Genomic DNA, 23,625 nt, shown 5'->3' with positions numbered 1-23,625 from the left:
CCCCGGACCTCGGACCGGTACCGGTCCGTGAGTCGTTTGGTACCGGGCCGCGAGAGTTGAGGCTCAGGTGTGAAATGTATGGTTTTCAGGGTTTTTATCGTTAACTCTTTTTTCCTGGGTCTTTTCACGTGTGTTATGAATAAATCTTCTTTTTTTTCGGTACCGGTACTAGTTTTATTTTGTTGTATTTATCCGCGACACCTTAAAGGCCGGTCCGTGAAAATATTGTCGAGCATAAACCGGTCCGTGGCGCAAAAAAGGTTGGGGACTGCTGTGCTAACCTATAACCAACACGTGACTGAAATTAGAAATAACTACAAACCAAAGCAGAAAGATGAACTAAGTGGGGCACCAGAAAGGCACCAGCTTTCTGGGAGGAGAGAGAGCGAGGGGCTGCCATCTTGGAACGATATCAGCTCATATAGGCTCCCAAACAAGTGAAGTTCTTTTCTCCTAAAGGATGGGAGGGGAAGTTAATGAGGACCCGGACAGAAAGAATCAAAACAAATGGATGGATGGATGCATGAATGCTTCACCTTTCATCTGAAAGGCGATGCATGAATGCTTCACCTTTCATCTGAAAGGCTTCTTTAGTTATCAAAGCTGATGAGGAGTTCGAGAAAATGAACCTCGATTGGGGTTGTCATCTTGAGGTATTGACTATCCTATCAGGGTCACATGGGCCTAATCTAAGGCTGCCATGACCTGGAAGACAGCAAACCCACAGGGACCTGCCATACATGGCATTTAATAATAAATGGTACCATTCATCATGAGTCATTCATAGTCTTTAACCAAACGTTAACAGCGTGGCCTAAACCTGTAGAGGAGTTTAAAGACCTCCAGAACATTTCATCTATTCCATGTCAGCTTTTTAATGGATTCATTTTATACCTGCGTTAAGAAATGCATGAATAAAATGGATGGATCAAATTATCAGATCAAAGTTTAAACACTTAACTTCCAACAGCTAATAAGTTTCACAGACCTGCTCTGACTCTGTTAAACACCAAAAGCTCTGATATCAAAGGTCAAGAGCTCCAGTCATTATTCACAGAAATAAAGCGGGTCTGTGTCGGCTTCACGGGGAAATCAATCCTATTAGCGCTCACCGTGAATCATTTCAATTATGTTTCAGTGTCATTCATCCAAAGACAAACACTTTAAAGTCCAGCGAATCCCCACAGAGCTCATAATGAAATACTGAGACAGTTAATGTTTTTTGTACCACTTAGCAGAAGAAAGATGCTTAAAAAAACGGACTGAAGTAGAAACATTTCACACATTTTTGGTGATTTTATCTAAAGTGATAGAAGGAAAATATATTATCTGCTGACACAGGAGCTAACGCAGATAAATTGATTACAAATACATCCATTTAAGGCTGTAAATAGAGAAAAATACTTGCTATTTGTTTTTAATTTTTTAATACGTCTGTGAGACTTCTGTGTATGGGAGGGTTGGGGTCTTCTACCAATGCCAACTAAAGCCTTTCTTTTTTTACAATAATAGGATGTGCTGTACCTCTGTCTGCTGCACCATTTGACGCCTTTGGTATTTGTGGCAAATAAATGATGTGTTTTGGTTAAGACAGTGTGTGCCCTCTGTGGCACAAAGAAATGAGATATCTGAAAATAAAGCACTTAAAGGGATACATTTATTTTATGTTTGGGGTTTTTTTTGTCAGATTTTTTGCATTAAGAGAAATGAATAGTTTCCAGACGCATCCTATCTGCTCAGAGAGGTGAGGAGACCTCGTATCCCCCACATTCGGATGGAAAATAACGGAAACTCATCCGACAGGAGGAAGACTTGCTGTTCCACATGGCTCAGGAATTCCAACTGTTCTGGGCCCACCTCGACCCTGTGCGCCACCTCGGGGTTCTGCAGGAGCTCCTCCAGGACGGCGAACAGGTAGCATGACTTCTGGTACCGGTCGACGGGAAACGTGTCAAGCACCGAGCCGTCACGCCCCTGTAAAGGAAAATGAGTTTAACCAAGACTCGAATCGATGAAAGATTCCTGTGTGAGGTTTAAGGCCAGAATTCAGCACAAAACAAGGAGAACTTGTTCCAATCACTTCACTCACTGTTACAGCAATACAAATCTCATCAACATGAGGGGAGAAATGCGGCAAAAAGATGAACAAGGACAAGAAGAGGGGCAAGAGGAAAGACGAGACAAAGAACACCAAGATGAAAGACAAGGATGAGAAGACAGATGATAATGATGAAGAGGAAGGAGAAGGAGGGACATGAAGAGCAAGCAGGAGGAGATAATCTTGTATTGTTGATCTTTTTAAGCGGGGGGGTTTCCAAACAGGTCTCATGTGATGAAGGTCTGCGTAAGGCGCTGGCAGGTCTCAGACATGACAACAGTGAGACGAGCTGTCACAACTCATCCTCATTTTTAAGGAGACTTTAAAAAAAAAACAACAACAAAAAAGTAATTTGAAATATTTTAGTGCCAATTAAGGGCTTATTTTCAAACTGAGATCATTGGCTTTGAAGACTTGAAGGATCTGCAGGAGCCCAAATGATTATTGAAAGAACTGGAGCACTGGGGTAATCCCTGAGACGATGGGCTTTTAGATGATGAAACAACAAATACTCGTACCACGAGTTATTTACCTGCAGATGAAAGACGAGAAACACGAGATCCGACTGTTTTCAGAGCACAAACTGAGTGAAAGGAAATACAACACACAACAGCTCAAATCAAAACGTAATTATTCAAACCAGCAGAAGCTGCCGCATCTCATCCCGACTACATCCCAGCGAGAGAGAGTGTGTGTGTTGTTTGCATGTAAAAGTTGGTGTGTGAGGGATGTCACAAAGAAAAACAAGCGCCAGATGGCTGTCAGGTATTCCTCCTGGCAAAAACCTTCAGAGAACCGACAGGATGTGACAACAACACCCTCTTAACCCCACACACAGACACACACACACACACACACACACACACGCCCGGACCCCATCAGCATCAGGTCAGCAGCCATTTTTTAAAATCACGATTCATGTTTTTCTGCCTGAAAGCTCTCCAGCTTCTCCTCTGCTGACACAAAGAGACGAAACACTGAGAGACACACAGATTCACCAAAAGCAAACAAACTGTCAATAAATTATTGAATTATTTCAGAGAAATGTGAAATTGTGAACACTTCGAGTATGTCATGTTCCACTGTAACAACCTCAAAAATCTAAATCAGATTATTGGGATCTCTGGTCCTCCAGCAGCACTGATTCTGTGGAGACTAGGGATCAGGAACACTTCCAGAAATCACTGAACACAGCTGCCATCAAATTTAAAGTGACTTCAACTGTTTCTCAGTGTAAGCATCTGATGCTTTGTGCGTTGAACTGTGAATAAATATTTATATTTTCCAAAGTGTCCCAACATTTTTGGGATCCTGGGTGTATTTTTGCTTCCGCTCACACAGAATACCAGAACTGTGTTTTTGTTGTTGTTCATTACCTGAACTCACTAAATTAAAAATGCCTCTGATAGATCCCTGCCAAAACATTTTTAGTCTGACTGGAGAAAGGAAAAAGCCAATATCACTATCACCAAATAAGACGGCATTTAGTCGTGATGAGTTGCTCAATCACTGCGTCATATTTCTGAGGTCAGAGCTCCAGAAACACCTGCAGGTACATTTAATCGTTCCAGCGCCACATTTAAAGCCAAGCAGCTACAGCACTTTAAAATCTGAAAAACCTTTAACTTGTATATTTATAAAAATGTCAGTAATTCCTGAAGAGTTCATGAAAAATTTTGTTGAACTCCTCGAATTAAAGCCAAAAAAATCTTGACTAATTTAAAATCTACTGTGGTGTTGTACAAAGGCACAGCTACAAAAAATCTGTTAAAATCCAAAAAGAATATATAAATGTATTAGCCCTTTCACGCATAGTGGTCACTACAGTGGACAGCTATTCAAAGACTGTTCTCTTGTATTTGTGTCAGTGTTGATGGTATACCACTACATTGGACACTGATGTGTCACTCCACACCCTGCCACCCACTGGTGGTTTAATGTTACTATAGATGTATGACATGTTTCATGGTATTGAAAAGAGCTCCCCAAAAGCCAGCTGAAGCTGAATTACAACCCATAAGAAACTGTTAAAAAACAGATTCAGGGGACACTCGATCGTCTCCGTACAACACACGGTCAGGGATATCAAACCACTGTTAATCCATCTCTGCTGCTTTCATCCAAATCGACGTGAAAACAGATGAACAGTAGAGGGAACAACAAACCAACCCTCACTTCTGCAGGTGGTGGTCACAGGCTGCTGCTTTTTCTTCACTGATTTTTCTCTATGTCACCTTCAGCCTGTTCAGCTTTCTGTTAGCAAAGCAAGTCCAGCTCATCCATACGTGTCGCCTGAAGAAGGTTTGCCAAGTGTCCCGGCACAATCACGGGGGTGTGAAGGAGACACCAGGAGACACTAGGAGGGCTGTGAGCTCCACCGAGGCCCAGGGTGAGATAAAGGAGGCTTATTATGATTCGTAAATCATGCAAAGCTACTCTAACAGGATCCAAAAGTAACAATACAAAGCTGGAAATGTTTAATTTTTATAGCTCGTTGGAGTGCTCACACATAATGATTATTCAATATTTGCTGTGCTGTTTCCAGACTGCACCACACACATGCAGAGCTCATGCTTATGTAACTGTGCTGTTTATTTAGAGGCATGTCAGTCAGTGTGAGCGTGACAGCAGGTTACAGTCCCGTTAGCTCTGCATCTGAACCGTGAATTTATGGTGTGCACATACTCACAGCATGTGGTTATATTTGGTGGAACATGAAGAGGCCGCAGATATTCACACAATCGGCCGTCAGCGGCTGTCAGCAAGATGGAGACGGTTTCATCTGATGTGGTGAACACAGGCGTGAAGGCAGCAGCGAGACGAGGCTTCGCAGGTCTTTGCTAGAGAGGTGACTCAATCCGCTCCAACTCTTTCCTCTTTCACGTCTTTGTGCTGTCGACCGGCTTTTGGTTAAAACCAACAAACCGACCAAGTGTTGAAGCTGAGACAAGGGAATGAAAGCGGTTCACGCAGAGGGATAAGTGCAGAGAGAATATCATGATTAATTTTTAAAAGAACCTCTTGCTTTATACCAGAAAAACAACCAAAGCTCTGCACTGATCTCAGGAGGGCTGTCAACCAGTGTTTCATAATTTGATTATATAATCAGTTAAAAAAAAATTTAACTGATTATAGACATTCAGCTGTGAAATTAATATTCGATCGTGGGGGAAAAAAGCAGCTCGCACAACTGCTGTCTGTCTCCTGAGCAGCAAAATGGAAAACCTGACAGAAATACATGCAGCTCTCTGTTATTTGTATTCAAACATAAAAAGTTCTGCTCATTACCTGCAGATGAGCTGGCCCTTCGTTGTGTTACATCCCTTGAGTGAGAACGTTTTGTTATTGTTTAATCTAAATGCAGTGTTTGATTAGTGAGAGTGGACCAGCACTGGTAGCTAATCACTGAATGCAAACGTCTGTGTTTGCGGCACACTAACAACACCAGGAGAGTCAGAGCATTAAAGACTATCAGTGCATCAGCTCGGCTGGCTGATTCATCGCCTGAGTGAAATACAGCAGCTGTGGATGAGAGCAGAGCTCAGGCTTACATGCTGCTTGGTTAACTGCTGTTTGATATCGAACACATTCAGTGTCTGATTTCAGATTTTCAGTTCAGTTTTGGGCTACACACATCGGTGCATTTACCCTCAGACATACACTCGGGTCATTTTCTCCAGTTTGCATAAAAATGTTATGATAAAAAGTTTGGACACATATATAACTGTGAATTAATCAGTTAAAATTAGAGTAGTAGAAATCTGTTCTATTCTATTCGGGTTAGACCGTCTACTGATACTTTTGTTTTTGTGGCACAGCTTGTGATATTTGCTCAGTCAAGCATAAAAGTGAAAAAAGCATTTTCTTCATTTTTGTGACAAAGAATTTAATAGTACAAAAAGTATTCTGCTTTATTTTAGTATTATTGTGAAATATAAGTACGTACGATTCAGAAATGATCACTACATAGTTTTTGCACTGTGAATTTTTTTGCTTTCTTTTTAACGCTCAAATAAAGGACTTTGAATGTTTATCATGTTTTAATATGCAAAATATAAATCACACTTCAGGCTTCACATAAAGCTGCTTTCTGTAGTTCTGTTATTACCTTCACTGAGTTTATGTTGATGCGTTTCTGTTATATTGGTTATTAGGGCTGCCACGATTAGTCGACTAGTCACGATTATGTCGACTATCAAAATCGTCGACGACTAATTTAATAGTCGACACGTCGTTTGAAGCTTTGTAAGATCCCAAAAGACGCAGGAATAAGTAGTAGGATTTAAGAGTGCAATAATGGACTGAAACAGAAGATGGCAGCACTGCATGTACAAGGATGCCAGCTGCCGTTAAACCCCGAAGAAGAAGAAGCAGCAGTGTCCCAGAATTCATAGCGCGGCCCTGCTCAGTTTCCAACAATGGCGGCCCCTGGTTAGTTTTAATATTACTTTTATTATTCTTTCTGGGTCACAAGATAAACGTTTAACATATTTTCAGGCGAGAATGTAGCTGTGTAAACCTCAAATATCTGCTCAGTTTATCAAGACACCACATATTTTCAAAAGCGCTCCGACGTTTTCGGAGACGTCTGTTGCCCACCAGCTCGATAGCTAGCGGGGGTTCAAGGCTCATTAAAGCCAGTGAGAGCACCGGACTCCCGGCGTTTTCAAACCCACCGCCGTCTTTCGCTACTCAGGTTAAACACGATATATAAGTCACTTAGATAACTTAAAAATGTTATTGTTTGGCTTTTTTCAGTATTTTATTTGTTCCTGAGTAAATCGGTTTGACTGAGATTAAAGTTATAGGTTTTACACAGCTGAATAAACGTCAAGCAGACAACTGATTATCAGAAGTGTGAGATGCTCGAGAACATACTTCGGTGTCCTGTTATATTTTAGATAGCAAGGAGCAGACGGCTGAATTTATTAAACTTCACCGAAACAATCTGCAAATTTCATTAAAATTTAATAAACTCTCATCTTATCTTTATTTTTAGTTAGCACATACCTTAAACACTTAAAGCTGTAAGCTAATGATAGTTATATAAGAGCAGATGCATGCTGGTGCAATAAGCTGTACGTTTTACGTCCAATGGATGCATGATCTGATTAGTCGACTAATCGCAAAAATAATCGGTGACTAGTCGACTATCAAAATAATCGTTTGTGGCAGCCCTATCGGTTATATAGATATATGACCTATCTTTGTTCACTCTCTTGTAATTAGCACAGGCCTGAAAAACAACCAGTCCTGATCAATGTTGATGATGTACAGTTATTTTCATTACTACCCATCACTGGTTCAACTAACTGACTTGCGGTTTAACTGATAGAAATCTAACATGACAAACAGGCCAGAGGACACACAGACGGGCTGTTAAACTGTTCGCCAGTTGAATCAGTCAACTTATTGAGGAACTGGGGAAACATTTCAGTTCTAATAAGGTCACAAAAAAAACAAAGTCAATAACTTAATGGCTCTTATATTATGACTCATCAATATCAGTGAAACCCATCAGCCTAAGACAAATACTGCAGTTGACACAAAACCAATCAATTCGAACCAACCGACAGGGAATTCGTGGTCTCTGGGTCCTGCTTCAGGAAAGTCACAATCTCATTTGTGGGTTTTGGACTGTTGATAAGAGGAAAACAATAATAGGAAACCCAACTTTTACCTTTGAAATATGCGCAACCTGAATGGTTTATTGTCTGCAGACCTGTGCGTCCACCAGATTTAAACCTCTCTAAAGGAGACTATACCGCGACTTTCATTTGACAACAACAGAGCAGCGTCAAGGAGGTCGAGCAGCTTTATGCCCGTGAGGTTGGCGAGATATTCCATTTTAATCTCCAACCTGTCAAACACTCACATGCCCACGAAATTTATGAAGCTGTGAAGCGGGATTCAATGAACGGCAGAAATCGATAACTGGAACGAGGATCCAGAGGGAGCGGTGATGGAGCATCTGCGAGGAGCATATAGAAACATAACGGGGGCTCGAGCCCCGCTGCAGGAGACAGAAATACTCTCAGAGGACCTGCTGGGCCTCCTCTTATCAAATCTGATTAAGAAAATCAACAACCTCCCAAAGTTTCTACATTTACTCCAATAAAAAGCATTTTTCAGGGAGTTTAATATTTCTTTAGTCACAGCCTGTATTTTACAAAACAACAAAATCAACTTCAGGCTTCATTCAGTGAGCCAAGAAACTCATCAGGAAAGTGTTTGCTGAGGTCACAGAGCAAAAGCACCTAGGGCCGTTTCTGCAACTACAAGAGTCGCCTCCTGCTGGCCATTAAAAATAATACCGGTTTAAAGCACTGAAAGGCTTCATTTTTCAGACTCTGAAGCTGTGTCCAGCTTTCTGCATCCACCCACCGGTTAAAGGAGCCTCAGCATTAGCTTTGCAGCTGCTGCCATGTTCAACACGTTCTCACTCCCAAAGCGTAACATTTTACGCTCGCCATGTTAGTTTCAATTAGAGGTCAGAGAGTTTTTGAGCAACTGTCCACCACGTTTACAAAGACACAAACTGGTGGCAGGAAAGGTGAACAGATGTGAATCTGCTTCTGTGGGACTACAAATACAAAACTTTGGGAATAAAATCAGCTTAACGCCGTGTTTGCTGAGATACTTCCACAGACTGGATTTTCACGATGCCAACAACAGTAAGAAATGGAGGGCAGGTTTCGTCATTGCTGTCAAGTTTTCTTTTGCAATAACAGAAAAACAGAGTGAGGAAGCTTGGAGGAAAGCGAGTAAAATCATGAAACTTCGTGTTAAGTCCTCCCACCCAAGCTGATGGGAGTTTATTTTCAGGCTGTAAATGTGTTTATTTTTGCTATCAAAGACATTTTAACCTCGGCGTTTATGAGGACTGACTCAAAGCCAAAGCCAGCCTCTAGTGGACATTAGAAGAACTGCAGCTTTTGGTGCTTCCACGCTGGCTTCACTTCTTAGTGATCATATATTAGATGTGTGCTAGGGTACCTGGCAGGAAAAGAGCCAAATGATATCTTGTTACAGATCATATACAAGTCTTTGTGCCATATTAAATTAACGGGATGCCAGAAAGTTCCTTATAGGATCACTGTGTGACCAGCTGGGGGTTAAAGACCTGCATTATCATGTTATTGCTATAACACAGTGTTTTTACAGCACCAGTGGACACCGAGTGCATCTATAAGACGCCGCCTGCTTTGAAAACCACACTGACTGCTGCCTGGGAATGATAACAGGCTGGTACTCGCCTTCACAGAAGTGGGAACAGGATTTATAAAGAGCAGGGCCTTATTTGTGACCTAAAAACATGCGATGGACACCCACTGTACTGTAAGCTTCTGTAACATTCAAACACATCTGTGACTTTTCAGCAGACGGCAAATACCTGAACTCTGAAAGAGCGCGATCCAGTCCTCCTCCTCCAATCCAAAACTAGTACAATGGACACCAAACCAATCAAACCATTTTCTCTCCCTCATCTCAGAGTATCTGCACCAAAAAGATGAGGTACAAATCACCACAGACTTTAAATAATCACTCTTCCATTTCCCCCGCTCAACAGCACATCTAACTCCTCCTTTAATGTGCTGCAAAAAAAAGTCAGCGTGAACTCTGCTGTGACTACAGAACTACAGTCCGACCAGAGGGAAAACAAGCTTTCTGAAGAAAAAGTGGTTAAGAGCGTCCGCACACAGAGACGAGCAGCATCTCATCTACTGCACTCTTTCTCAGGTCGTCTCCAAACAAAGGGAAGGAGATGTTAAAGAGACTTTCTAATGAGCTGAGACCCCTCCATCAGTGGGTGCTTCTGATCCTCTCTGTGGGTCTGAGAGATTAAAATCTCCCTCGGGTAATACTTCTCATCTTTTACAATCCACCAGATGATTTTAATGAGTAAACAAAACCAAATAAACCTCCAGTTAAAATTGTGCAACCAGCAAAAGAACAGACAGCAGCTGAAGGGAACGAGAAATTCAGTGGACCAAGCAGAAACAAACTCTTATTTGCAGAGTTTCTCTTTTTGTGTTCATTCAGCAACTTTGACAGAACTACAATAACAATAATAATAATAATAAAAAAAGCTTCTGCTGCATGAAAAATAATAGTTTGTGTTTCTGGCCACACAAGCTTAAGCGAGACGGTCCCTTCCTGAAGAGCGGACCTCCTCTTCCTGCAGTTCTCTTTACAGTGATGAACTGATTGTGTTGATTGGTTAACTTTTTAATTTTCATTTAATGGTGCTTACAGGTCTGAGGGCTGAATGCTGCATTCAGCTAAACTAAACAGCACATATGGCAGCAGATTTGCATTATTTACACCCAGGAGGGAGATGATAGGATCATTTATACTTAACAGGCTGTGTCAAGTCTATTATAGGCTCAAAAGTAGCTTCAGAAGTTGCCAGATCCTGGTTTAGTATAGGCAGGAAGGCAGCAGCAGCAGTCATTATAAACTAATTGTAAATGTGGTTATCCACAGAACCACAGAGCTGGCATACAGGAGAAACCAGGAGACAGCAGAGGGTATCTGAATGTTTCCTGCTGTAAAGGCGAAGCTGGAGACAACATGATGGGCTGAGTGTCGGTCGTTAGCACTCCTCCTCCTCTGCAGGCTGACAGTGAGACGAGCTGATGCCTTTGAATAATCCTGATAAACTGCCCTATCCCTCCACGCCAGGTACAGATTTTTAATCCAGGCCTGGAGCTCACAATGAACCTAAACATTTTCACAGCGACCTGAGTCTGAGGCTGAGGTCCAGGCGAGTGCCAGCTTTGAAGGCCGGCAAAATGGAGTTTGAGGCAATTTTCTGGAGGAGTGCAGGAAGATGAGATGTTACAGAGATGTGTCCTAATAAAAGACCACAATTAGAATCAGTTCATGTTTACTCTGTGCAGCAGGAGCTCAGCACACAGATTTTAGTTCCATTTTAATGTTATTCAGTAACTCCACAGGAAATAATACATTTATAGCATGTGATCAGAGGTGTTGTGTGGTGTTGTGTCATTGTTGTGATTTTAGATTTGAATATGGACTTAACTGTATTACAGCTCCTGACATGTTTAAAAGCCGCAGGTAAGGAGACTTACCTGGAGAAAGGAGGAGAAAGGAGTTTGCACTTCTGATTCTGCAGTTTCCTCTTGATATATTTCAGGTGTTCATGACGGTGAAGTGCAGTTGAGTTATAAAGGCATTAAAAACTTGTGGGCCTTTAAAGAAAACACTTAGAGTACCTGATTAAATTATCAAAACACAAGCAAGTCTATGTTTTTACAGTTCCATAAAAAATATATTCTTTAACCGCGCTAGCAGTCCATCACATCGATCCAGACTAAAATATCTACGTTATGAGTCCATTAGACTGGGACATACATTACTGTGTCCCTCAGGAAAAGTTGTAACAGCTTTGGTGATTTCTAACCCCGTCATCAGCGGGTCGAAATCTCCATCCATTCACCCATTTCCTTCATCATTCATCCATGCGGGGTCACGGCGGGGACATTGGCTAACAGGCTGGGTGGACCTGTTAATTACCACTTCGGGGATTTGGAAATATGTGGGGCAATTTGCACTGAGGTGGATGGGTGGAAGTGGAGGACCTGCACTTGGCAACCCTTTTAGATCTGTATGCAGCGAGGCAGTCTGAAGCACCACGACCCAGATAGCATCAGCTGCCCCGAGATTAAAGCACGGCATCCTGAAAGGTATTTAATCGTCCATTTGATTAGACTCGGAGCTCGTAACACCACAACTGGACCGCAGCAACGCACACCGTTGATGGTGATGGAGGGACGGTCATGCCGAGGTGTTAATCAGAGTTTCTGCAGTAGAAGAAAACAAGAATGGAGGCAGAGAGAGCGAGACTAACAGTACATAATCACAAAAGGAGTCCAGGAGTCGTGACAATGATGTCAAATGTGTTTCCTGGTCTGAATATCAACTAAAAACTTTGAGCTGAACATCTCTGAACACATAGAAAAGACTCTACCACAAATCTTAAAGCAAAAATTTGACAATACAAACACAAATATGTTCACAGCTGCATCTTCGAAAGAAAAATGCTTTTAAGCCTTCTTTCGAAGCATTTTTAAGCATTTAAGCCAAATTCAAGCAGGCATATGTGAAACCATGTGATGTATTCAGCTTCTTTGCTGCTCTGCTGTGGCTCTAAACTCAGGTCAGATTCATCCTGTTTCCTTGAATTTTCCTTAAGACATGTGGAGAACTTGACTGAAGCCCACCGGCAGCAAACTGAATGGATTCCACAGAGTTAACGAAGACTCATTTTGGTCCTGGCGTTTACACCAAACATCAGGACAACAAAACTGAACCCTCTCTGTATGATCAGACCCGAACCCAACCGAGACCGACAATAAAGCATCGAGGATCACACACACCAAAGTTCAGGCCCTTTTAAACTTGAACCGGCTGATTTCTGGACTTCAGTCCTTCAGAGGAGCTTCTTACCATTGCTTTCAAAAAATCTCACATCAAAGTGCTAATTGACGAAACTCCTTTAAAGCAGATAAATGGTGCTAATTAGCTTTCAGCCTTCAGTGACTCATCGCTATACGTCTGTTTGCAATTCTGATGTAGACTCCAGAGTTTACTCAGTTTTTTATATGCTCTTTTCTATAACTATGCAGGTGCAGACACACAGGAAACCACATGGAAAAGCAGAGGGAAGGTGGTTCACAGAAATTGGTCCAGAAAGCCAAACAGAGAGAAAAAGTCTTTAAAAAAAAAAAAAGGAGGAGTGGGAATCAGAGGCAGAGCGGCAGAGGGGGAGGCACATAATGAAGCTGTGCTCGGCTGCGAGCATGAAGGGCAGTAATTTACAGATCAAGGATGGACTCATCTGTCACCCGAGTGCAGGGGAAAGCCCACAGTGAGAGTGAGAAGCTTCAGCCTCTCAGCCCACACTCACAACAACTCTGTCAGTCTGTCAGCCTGCACAGCAGCACCGTACACAGAGCTTCAACCCACCCGCCATCAGCAAGACCCACAACGACGGCCGGCCGAACCCAGTAAAACCATCACATAAGAACTAATTTTCATGATTTCTTTTGGTGTAAACAAGTATATTCTGCTTCTAAAACGCACAAACGAAAGGCACCATTTACCTTACATGAGCAACTTTGGGGCGACCATGGCTCAGGGGGCTGGGAAGCGCATCTGTAACCGGAAGGTTGCCGGTTCAATCCCTTGGCTCTCTGTCCTGGTCATTGTGTCCTTGGGCAAGACACTCTACCCTGCCGCCTACTGGCGTGGGCCAGAGGGGCCGATGGCATGGTATGGCAGCCTCGCTTCTATCAGTCTGCCCCAGGGCAGCTGAATAGTGGAATTGTGAAGTGCTTTGAAAAGCGCTATATAAATGCAATCCTTTATTATTACTTTAATTAAGGTTAACCCTCGTGTCTCACGTCTGTCATTTTCATCACTCATTACATTTATTTCATATGTTAGAAACCACAGAAGACATAAGAGCTTTAGATCTGGAACTAAACTGGGTATTTTACATCCTTGTGACTCAGTTTGTCTTGATCTGAACGTGCTGTCGGCTTTTAATCACTTTTTCATTCCAGAACAGTAAAGCCTGGAAGAACACGAGCTTTCACTGATAAACTAGAGTAATTGATGATAATCACTTCACACCCTCCAGTGGGATGAGTTCTCTCTCTGGGCTCCTGCTCCACTGGGAGTTACAGGTAACTTGGCATGTCACGCGTTAGCTCCAACGACAGTCGATTTTAATTGCTCAGAATTGAGATCAGCTTAACTTCCTGTTGAGTTGAGTTGATAACCGCATCGCTGTCAGTCTCTTCTTGTTACTGCATAAAGTGTTGGTGGAGTGTTTATATCTATGTCAAATTTTAAGATACAATAGTAGATTTTAAAATCTGGTTTCTTTTTCCTTTTAAGGGAACTCTGATTTGAAATTTGGGGTTGCAAGGTTATTCTAGATCACTAAAATAAAAGATAAAAGCTTGACGCTGGAAAACACAACTATGTGAAATGATTTTGTTGACTCTGAAAACTAAATTAAAACTACAACTGAGGAAAAATAGCCTTTGGTTCAGTATTCATTAACTTGGAGAAAACTGGTTATCACAGTTTGCAGATGAGGCTTTGATGGGCCTGTTTATTGAATCTTTCAGAAGATTCTGTGTTTTTATGCTGATTTCCCTCTGGCATTAAACTAACACTAATAAAAACTTAAGCAAAACAATCAAAACTCACTCTGGAAGCTAAATGAGACTAAACTGAATTAATAACAAAAAGTCAAAAACTAAAACTGCAATCATTAGAAAATACTCCAGACGTGTTTGGGTGTGAAGAATTGCTTCCTTTGTTAAAGTGTGATCAGTTTTACATTGTAGCGCTGCTCTTTCAGGCGGACTCACTGCACTTATTAGCTCTTTTTTATACTGTAAATCCAAATGATCAAAGTATTTAAAAATGAAGTACTGTAAAGTTGGTAATGGGCATTTCGAGCAGTGAGTATTCACTGAGAACTATTCGACAGAGTTCAACAGTGGCAGACTTTTTGATCTCTTAATGTCTACATGTGTCAAAAAGCATCTGTTATGCTTTCAGAAATATTATTTCCACATCAATAAAACCATAATAAACTTACATTTTATGCTTTATTGACTCTGTTTACCTGGACCTAAGGTGAAGCACATAGATTATTCCTGTTGGTTCTGCACTGACATGAACACACTCTGCTTTACGCACAAACAGAGGAGGAAACAACTCCCAGAAACTGCCGGCTTCCTTTTTCCTCTATTTGTCCGTTCAGCAGCCTCTCCTACCCGTGTTTTATTTTCCTTCCCCCTCTAACCGTCTGGTTCAGGGCGGTCCACTGACAATCCACTGATTCAACTGACAGAAAGTCGATCCATTCTCATCCTAGTCGGCGTTCTCTCGGCTCATATCTTGACATCTCGGCTGCCCGGGGAGGTGGAAGAACACAGGTTTCTCTCTAACACACACACACACACACAGGGACTGTATCCTCAATTTCTGTGAGTTTCTCATGATCAGAAACCTAAAAAGTTCCACTGGGTTGGGTGATTATTTTCTTTTTGTTAAATGGTCTCATGGGGCGGTCAGAGTTACAGTTCTGTCATATCTGTCGAGTGGAGGTGGCAGATCTGACAGCGGCGTTCCCCCAAAGACCAAACCACAGTATTTACAGTGTTTACCCACTTGGAAAGACTTGATAGAGCAGAAATGCCAGAACTGACAAACAAGCTTTACTCTTTTTTCCTCCTCCTGTTTGCCTCCCTGTCTCTGAAGCCTCTGAAGGTCAGAAATAATCCAGAATATTAATGTTCAGACACATGATGCATCAGCTCAGGTTAAAGGACTGTTGTAAAGTTCGTTTATTACACATTTAACTAAACTGCCTTTGCTGCAGTTACTTGTTCACAGCTCTCCTGTGCAGTGACACATTTTATCGGAGCTCACTTTCAGTTTAACATGCAAATGAAGTGGTTCATAAACCACTGGTTTTAATGTTAACGGCCCAAACTTAACAAACATAGGCCAACAAGGTCAAGAAAGTTCTGTAACGGCACCACTGCCAAAGCTTCAGCACTTCAGTCTTTCCATCTGCAGGTAAACTTTACTTCACAGCCTCGGACTGCGGCTGGTCAGGTTAGATTTGTTTTTGACGAGATCAGGGGAGAGCTGGTGACATCACGCAGAACCTGCAGCAGGTACCGAGCTGCATCGTGTGCCACGACACCACCAACACCAAAACTGAAGAACAGGAACAACACAATCGCTGGCTGCAGGTTAAAATGCTGGTGTTCGCAGAACAGGAGCGCCATTAGAGAAACAGCTGAATGACACAGAGAACCACCATAACAACACCACACCAGGGAAGTTTCAGTCACTACTAACTTACTACGAACCGGGCATGGAGCGCTAAATATTTAGCTAGCAAGCTCAATTGGCAAACTACACCTTTAAACTGTACAGGTACAACACACTACATGGATACTGATACACTGATAAAACAGTTTTATCACCACCTTCTTGGGCGGTCTGCACCACACAGGAGGCCTTTTTGGAAAAAAATTAATTAAAATGCTCCAAATGTCAGCAGCAGCAAACACACAGTCAAAAGTTCCAGTTTAATGACTTGTTATTGGCCACCACACCCCTACCTTTAAACCTTCACTGTAACCAAATGGATGAGTTATTAATAAATGAATCCCCCACAACGCTGTTATGTAGCAATAAATGCCAAACAGTTTTAGTATCAGGCTGTAAATATGTTTACCTCTGCTGTGAAGTTTTAGCATGAGTTTATAGAAGCATTAGAGGAAATGCAGTTTTTGGTGTGCTCAGGACAAAAAACTGAAATTGTGAATGCTTTTTATGAGAAATAATAATCTTAGAAATCCTTAAATTAAGATTCAGGCAGTAATCTTTCCCTTTTTGTAAATGGATGGGCAGAAAAGCCTGTTTTGTATGACCTCCTCATGTTTGTGACTTGGAGCTTGTGAGTTTTAAAGTAACCCCTCAGAGGCTCCCAGGTTTACTTTTCTAAAGTGACTTTGATCAGCTGCTCTGAACGTTCCTCTAATGAGGCCGGTGTGCTGTGAGGACAGAGGACAGCTTTGATCTGCAGCTAACTGTCCGTCAGTTTATTCGCCTCATCCCGTTTAATCTGACCGTTCTTCAGATGTCACACATGCACCGGTGGACGGACAGAGCCCACCTCACCGCACAGAGAGGATGTCCATCATCAGGCTGTTTAGGCGGAAAACCAGCCACCAGTGGTCTCTAACTCTAAACAGATCTCTAAACCTATGCTGAAAGCTGATGAAATATCTGCAGTTTTAGGAGGCCTGTCAACCTCATTTATCTCCGTTATCAGATGAATGATTCAATCTGGTTCTGATTTAGGCCAGAGTTATAAAGGCGTACAGTGAAAATAGCTGGGCTTAACTGCAAATATGCATAGTTCTGCACTGGTAGCACTGGTAGCACGCTATGGACTGCCAAGAAAACCTAAACACGACAAGAAATCAACAGCCAGAAGACTTAATCCCTCCAGAAGAAATGGCGTCTATCAGCCAACGGAATTCACAAACATACTTTTCCAGTCGTTCTTGCCCAAATTTTGAATTTGATGTTACTGCCATCAAATTCAAAATGAGCTAATTTTTTCATGACATAGAAGAAGCTCTCAGTTTAAAAACCCAACATGTTTTTCCTGTTCTATCGTGAGTTAAATATAAGGTTTTGAGATTTGTAAATTGCTGCGTTCTGTTTTTAATTCACATTTTACACAACATCCCAATTTTGGGGGGGACTGGGTTGTATGTGAGAGCATAAGTCCTTCATTGGGTTGTGTTTTTACATAGAAAAGGGGGGCTCTGCAGTAAGAGTTTTTTCTCTCACTGAATATGAACTTGTGTGTAATTTATTGCCTCTCCAATAAAAAAATTGTCCTGATTGCTCTTTTCGTTCGAACGGATCTGCTAAGGCTCCTTTATGAAAGTTTAGCACCACTTTCCAAGAATAAAAAAAACTATTTTACTACCGCTACACCACTGCTAACACCCTTAACACAACCTTGGTTAGTTTTGTCTCTCCTTTGCCTGAATTATGTGCTTCTAAGGTCGCTAAAGTTAGACACATCCGTGGATTTTGGAAATAAACTGGCAGACAGTCTCTCTCTATGTGAGCTCAGTCATAACTTGGATTATAGTCCAGAAAGTTTTGGCGAAAACTGGCTTTTGTCTGCCAAATTTCTGCTCTTTAAATGTACTTGGCAGCACCGGAGATCGGTCTAAATATTGGCTCAATTAATTTTACATTTTCTCCAGCAGTGACAGCCAAAGTTGAGCTGCTATGCAGACAAACCACAGTGTCAGGATGATGTAAGTTGCTTCTCAGCAGATTTGTAGGCCAGTCAGACAGTAGCTCAACTTAAAATGCCAAAGATGTTACGACTGTGAGGAGCTGGTAGCTTTACATGAAAATGCTGCAGCTTGCATTTACGTGGGGAACAATTAACTGACAGTAAGACACTAAATAATGCTTTTGAGCACTAAAAAAAAGAGTCAAAGAAGGGAAAGAGGAGTATCTCCTCTGTCTTTTCTGCTTATATTAACTCATCATGTCACATGAAGGCCACAAGGGCGATGAAACCATATATTTCCCATCCTGTCTTTGCCAATTCATTAGTCAGTGCAGCTCCTCGATGTGGTTATCCATCTCGAGTCGCCTGACGCATGTGATACTAAAGACTAAGCAGAAAAGTGGATCCAATTGATTATTTAAGTGACAGCTGAGACAGGCAGGCACTGTGGGAGGAAGACGACAAATAGAGATAAAGACAACAGACAGCCTGAGAGCCCAAGAATGCTAATTAATTAAGCCGTCGCCACAGATGCCACCAGAGCTTCAAGACAAAGGATGCAAAGGAAAAAGAAAACTCCCCAGAAAAGGAAGAAAAGTATAAAAATGACATTAATTCTTCTGTGTGGCTTCCATCTTTGACATTAAAGAAAATAACAGACCTGCTGCTTACCACACTAGTGTTACACACATCATAATCATCATCATCATTTTCCAGATCCCACTGGTCTTCATTCTGCAATTCAACATCTTCTTCAGTCAGTTTCACACCTCCTCTTGGTGCCTGGCTCCCTATTTCCTCTTAACAAAATGACATGCCAGCAGGAATGAGACATCAATTTCAGATGATGATCGAGATCTTCAGTGGGCTTTTGCAGAGCTGCATGCTAGTGATGTAGCTCCTCCAGGAAACAGGGTGGTATGAAGAATGCAAGAGTAGTGTCCATTCAGTGTCTTGCTCACCTACTTGGTCAGGGCCCCAGATTCAGAGCTTTTTCTGGCACAACTGGCAGTGCTTCTGAGGTGCATGGAGAAGATCAAACCTCTGAGTAGGCTGAAGTTCGAGTAACATCTGAGGTATGAAGAACAACTTTACCTCTGGACCAGCACATTTCAGCCTGTAGCCTTCATCAGGATCATCGAGACATCTTCCAGACATACTTTAAATAGCACAGATGTTTGAGTAGAAACTATTTCTAGTGGACAAAACAACCAACTGTAAATATCCAACATACACATCCACCAATGGAGCACCAGCAGGGATGGGCTGGCCATGTGGTCATTCAGTATAAGGCCAACTGAGCAGTGACCAGTGTAAAACCTGAGTTTTAGTCACAAGAGTGCAACTTTAAGATGGTATTCATCAACAAATGTTGCTGAGGAGACTAAAAGTTCATGCTGGGGGTCCTTGATGGCATCGCTGGGCAAACTCCATCACACAGCAGGAAGAAGGCACCATAAACGGACCAAACGTCAGTCGAAGAACATCTGAGCACCGGGTTAGTCATTAGTATGTAGCTGCGTGGTTTGGGCAACTCGATATAAAAGTGTTCTGATCATGAACTAAACGTCACCGCTAAAATCTGAGTGATTCTTTTCTTGGTGTCTGGGACATCGTGTGGCCATTAGGCCAAATCTTAAAGGTGTGCTGCATGTAAACCATGAAAATAAAAAGCTGGAGAGGCAGAGAAGACAACAAGAGGCAAAGCACTGCAGCACATGACATGACGAGAACCTGATCAGACCGATTCAGCCAACTCATGCATGCTGCTAGATTAATGATGTTGCATCTTCAAGGAAATTATCGTAACAGCTATGGATGACTGTGGGTTAAACCTCCTCCTTCAGCAACTCAATGGAAGTTCACACTGAGGGAACACAAAAAATTGCCTATTTTACATCTACCTGCTTAAAAAAATTCAATGTTTATTGAAAGGAGATGCTTAAAAAACTGCAGTTCCTCTAATGTCCACTGGAGGCGGGCTCCAACAGAGTACATGCCTCAAGTCATGAAGTGGGTAAATTCATGCGTTCTTTCACTGACAAAACCAAAGACTTGGGTGAAGTTTATTGTCTGTGTCAGACAGGAAACTTAATTTAAACTAAAAGTTCATTTCTTATTTTTGATACCAGAAATAAAACGTTTAATGTGGACTCTGCTGATCTGCCCTTTTCAGCCTTGTCAGCACCTGACAGTTCACTGATTGTTACCTGACAATGCCTCCCGTGTCCTCGACCGCTTTTCAATGTACTGCTGACTTGACTCAACATGGCCACATTCACCAACTTTAGCGCCACCTCTAGCATTCATGTCATCATTTGTTTTCCCGTTAAGGTGTTTTATTGGTTTTCTGTCCCCGCGAGGAACAGAGCGGAGCTGGTGAGTGAGGGTAAAAAAAGGAAGCAGAGAAGTCCTGACGAAGCTTGCTGCAGGACCTCCAGCTGAGAGTCAGGCTTTTTATAATTCACTTTTTAATGTTCATCCACGTTTTCAGAGTATAACTGACAGAACTGCCCACTCAAAAGTGCTTCGCTTGTGAGCATAAGATTCATATTTTTCCCTTTGTGTGGAGATGAGATTCAGCATCATGCACAGAAAGGTCCTTTTTGCTTGATTGTTTCTTAACAAACTGACTCTCTCATCACCATCTCAGTGTGATGTTCTTAAACTTCTGTATGAAGACACATTTGTGGGAAAACTTACCCAATCCCTCAATACAGCAGCCCATCACATCGTCTTCAAATGATGGGTTTTAACAGCCGATTTACTAACGATCACTTTTATCAGGACTTAACCGAGTCAAGGATTTCAGTTCTCACCGTCACACCTACAGAGGCTGAACGCTTTTTGGAGATTTCATCAGTTCACCTCTCATCTCTCCTTGAGACTTTCTCCTTCAGAACACCTCTGCCACTCAAACTGAAAGCACAATCCCATTAATGCCACATTTTTCTGAGTCAGAGATCACCAACAAGCATCAGGCTCCTCTGGAGAAAAATGCAGGACTGAGTATTTGAAAGTCCTGATATTTGAAGATTAGATGCGACACACAGCTGAGGCCTAACAGTGCCGGTGACACCGCCTAGGCTTTGGACCCACAGTTTTGGGTTTCTGTGAACAGTTGTGATTCTGTTTTAGTTTTGAGGATCATTTGTTTCTGAGTTTTGCTCCTTTTACATCACAGGATATACCGTTTATGTTTTACCTTTATCTTGTGGAGGTCTCTGTGATGCTTGGGTAAATACTATTGAGTTTATTCCTTTTGTGCTCCTTTCTGTTCTGGTCTGTGTATTTTTGTCCTTCAGGGTCTCCTGTGTCTCATTTCCGCAGTCATTTGTTCTCCTTCTTAGGTTTCTCTGCCTTTGTCTCATAATCCCAGTTAGTGTCAGCTATCCTCCCACCTGTTTCATTACCTGGTGTGTGCATACATATTGTCAGAGTCTCCTTTTGTCCTTTGTCGCATCATCCCTCATGGTTGTGTTTCCTTGCCCTGCATTCCCTGAGAATTTGGTTTTCTCTGTATTTTGAATTACCAGCATTAAATCTGTGTTTTGAGTGGACTCTTGGTTTCCTGAATCTTGAGCTGTGTGTCCCTAACCTGCCAGCCACACAACCATCAGATGTCTGAAAACTTATCTGACCCCCAAATCCAAACTTAGAATCATTTAAAGATGCTGGCGTTAACCAGTTGACTCCAGCTTCCTGTCTTTGATGTTATTTATGTCACAAAGAACTTGGTAAGAAATATTCACATTGGAGAAAGATTGGACGACTTGATGTTATGGTTTGTGTGTTCAAAATCATACAGAAAGCAGGTTTTCCAGCTTCTGCCGAACAGGCAAACGTCTGGAAATCAGTGCATTTTCTCTCTGCTTTAAAATGATGACATTTACTTGAAAGCACCGCTGTGTCAGAGCAGACTACCACAACTTAATGTAAAGCGAAAACAGTCATTTGCTTAGTCACAAACCCACAGAGAACCTCATGTAACGTTGCGTGCTGACCTCTTCCAGCTCACGGTTTGTGTTTGGTGGCAGCAGCGGGCAGCTGTTTTCATCAAACTAGGTGCAGTAAAGTCACCAAACACCACCTGCCCGGCACAAAGCAGCAGACGGACACAGGCAGGAAGTGAAGAAAGGCAGACGTTTAGAATCCAGAGCCAAATATTTGTCTCGGGAGCCTTTAGAAAAAAAGCCTTCGGTTCCTCAGATGTGTCCATTTGTGTTTTTTCTCTCTTCCTCGTCACTTTGTGCTCACTGGCAAACTGTCGTGCTGTTTATTTTCCACCATTTACCGAGTCCAAACAATCATCTTCTCAGGTATGTCTACAGCGTTTTTTTATTTCTGACTTCACTGCAGACCCCAAACTTGTTTCAAACTGACATGAATTTATATTTAAGGATCGTCCTTTAAGAGCTGGCACTGCAGCTGAAGAGTCCGCACTTTCCAAGCCTGGAGGCAGCGCCTTAGGTAACCGGGAGGATTCACCGGATCATGCACCGTGAATCTGTCCCCAGGGTGAGACCGAGAACGTGAGACCTACCATGATGTCCTGAGGCTTGAGGGAGAAGATTCAGAGGCACCGACAGAACTGCGGCAGTGACGTCACATCACGCTGAAAACGCTTTTACCACACCAAAGATTTATTTCCTGCCGTTTCCTCCACGTCCTGGGGATTAAAATTGACCTGAAGGAATATTAAGTACCTTCAAACAAAGGGAGGCCATTTTTATGGGTCTGTTCTCACAACTCTGTCCTTACATCTCATACATAAATAATCTATTCAGAAAGCAGCTTACTTAAAACTGATTTTTAATCATCTAAGACTTTTCCTAAAAGGTTCAGGAAACCAAAAACCTCATCCTGCATTTACTCTGTTAAACTGCTGAATCCCAAAAAAGCACATTTATCACCTTTAGCTTCTGCGTAACGCCACTGCCTGCCTTCAGTAGTCTGGTTTGTAACCTTACCTCAGTTATTTTGTTTTTACCCTGTAATAATTTTTACTGGATTAATGTTGATTGTTCATTGGTTTTAAGTTTTGATTCTTACATTTTTAAAGTTCTACTCTTGATTTTAATCAAGAGTCTTCTGTAATTTTAATAATTGTTTAGCATCCTCTTGTTTCCTTTCTGTTTGTGTTTACCGCTGACTGTTGTTTCTTTTTCTTTTTCTGTTGTTTCTCATTTTTATCTTATTAATTAACTTGCTCACGTCGGTCTGTTGACCGAGTTTTACATCTTCTTGTGTCGTGGGTGCAGTTTCAGTGCTAGTTTATAGTGTTTTGCTTGATTTGGGCCCATTTGCACCCTAAAGACATTTATTTGTTGTCTGGTTTTCAGCTTGTTCAGCAGCTGAGATTTGGTGCTTTTGTCTGTTTTCACCCTCCTAAAAATCCTCTGCACTATCAGTTTAAAAAAAAGAAAAAGAAAAGGATGAAGCATCCACCGACACTTTGCATAAAAGGCAGACGCCGGGACAGCAACCGCTTAGGGTGCATAGTAATGGCGTCAGAGTGGCATTTACACTGCCCAGAGGTTTGGCGGATCTCTGCGTGCTTTGTCCTAAGGGGCTGCCACCGAGCGTCACGGACCTCTGACAGAACAGCGCAGCGTCCAGATGGTGCAGCTTATCTGTA

General features: G+C 42.1%; 1 protein-coding gene across 2 annotated transcripts in view; it reads right to left on the bottom strand.

Moving 5' to 3' along the window:
• Positions 1-1,443: 1,443 nt before the first annotated feature.
• Positions 1,444-23,625, bottom strand: part of mei4 (meiosis-specific, MEI4 homolog (S. cerevisiae)) — a 51,501-nt gene continuing 29,319 nt past the window's right edge. For both annotated transcript variants that reach the window (XM_031755976.2, XM_039598704.1), the window contains one exon: positions 1,444-1,974. In XM_031755976.2, coding sequence (XP_031611836.1) covers positions 1,729-1,974 — 246 coding nt within the window. In that variant the 3' untranslated portion in view covers positions 1,444-1,728. The remainder of the gene's footprint in view (positions 1,975-23,625) is intronic.

Source organism: Oreochromis aureus, linkage group 15, assembly GCF_013358895.1.
Source record: "Oreochromis aureus strain Israel breed Guangdong linkage group 15, ZZ_aureus, whole genome shotgun sequence".
In the NCBI taxonomy this organism is placed as follows: domain Eukaryota; kingdom Metazoa; phylum Chordata; class Actinopteri; order Cichliformes; family Cichlidae; genus Oreochromis; species Oreochromis aureus.
This window is presented reverse-complemented; position numbering and strand designations above follow the sequence as displayed.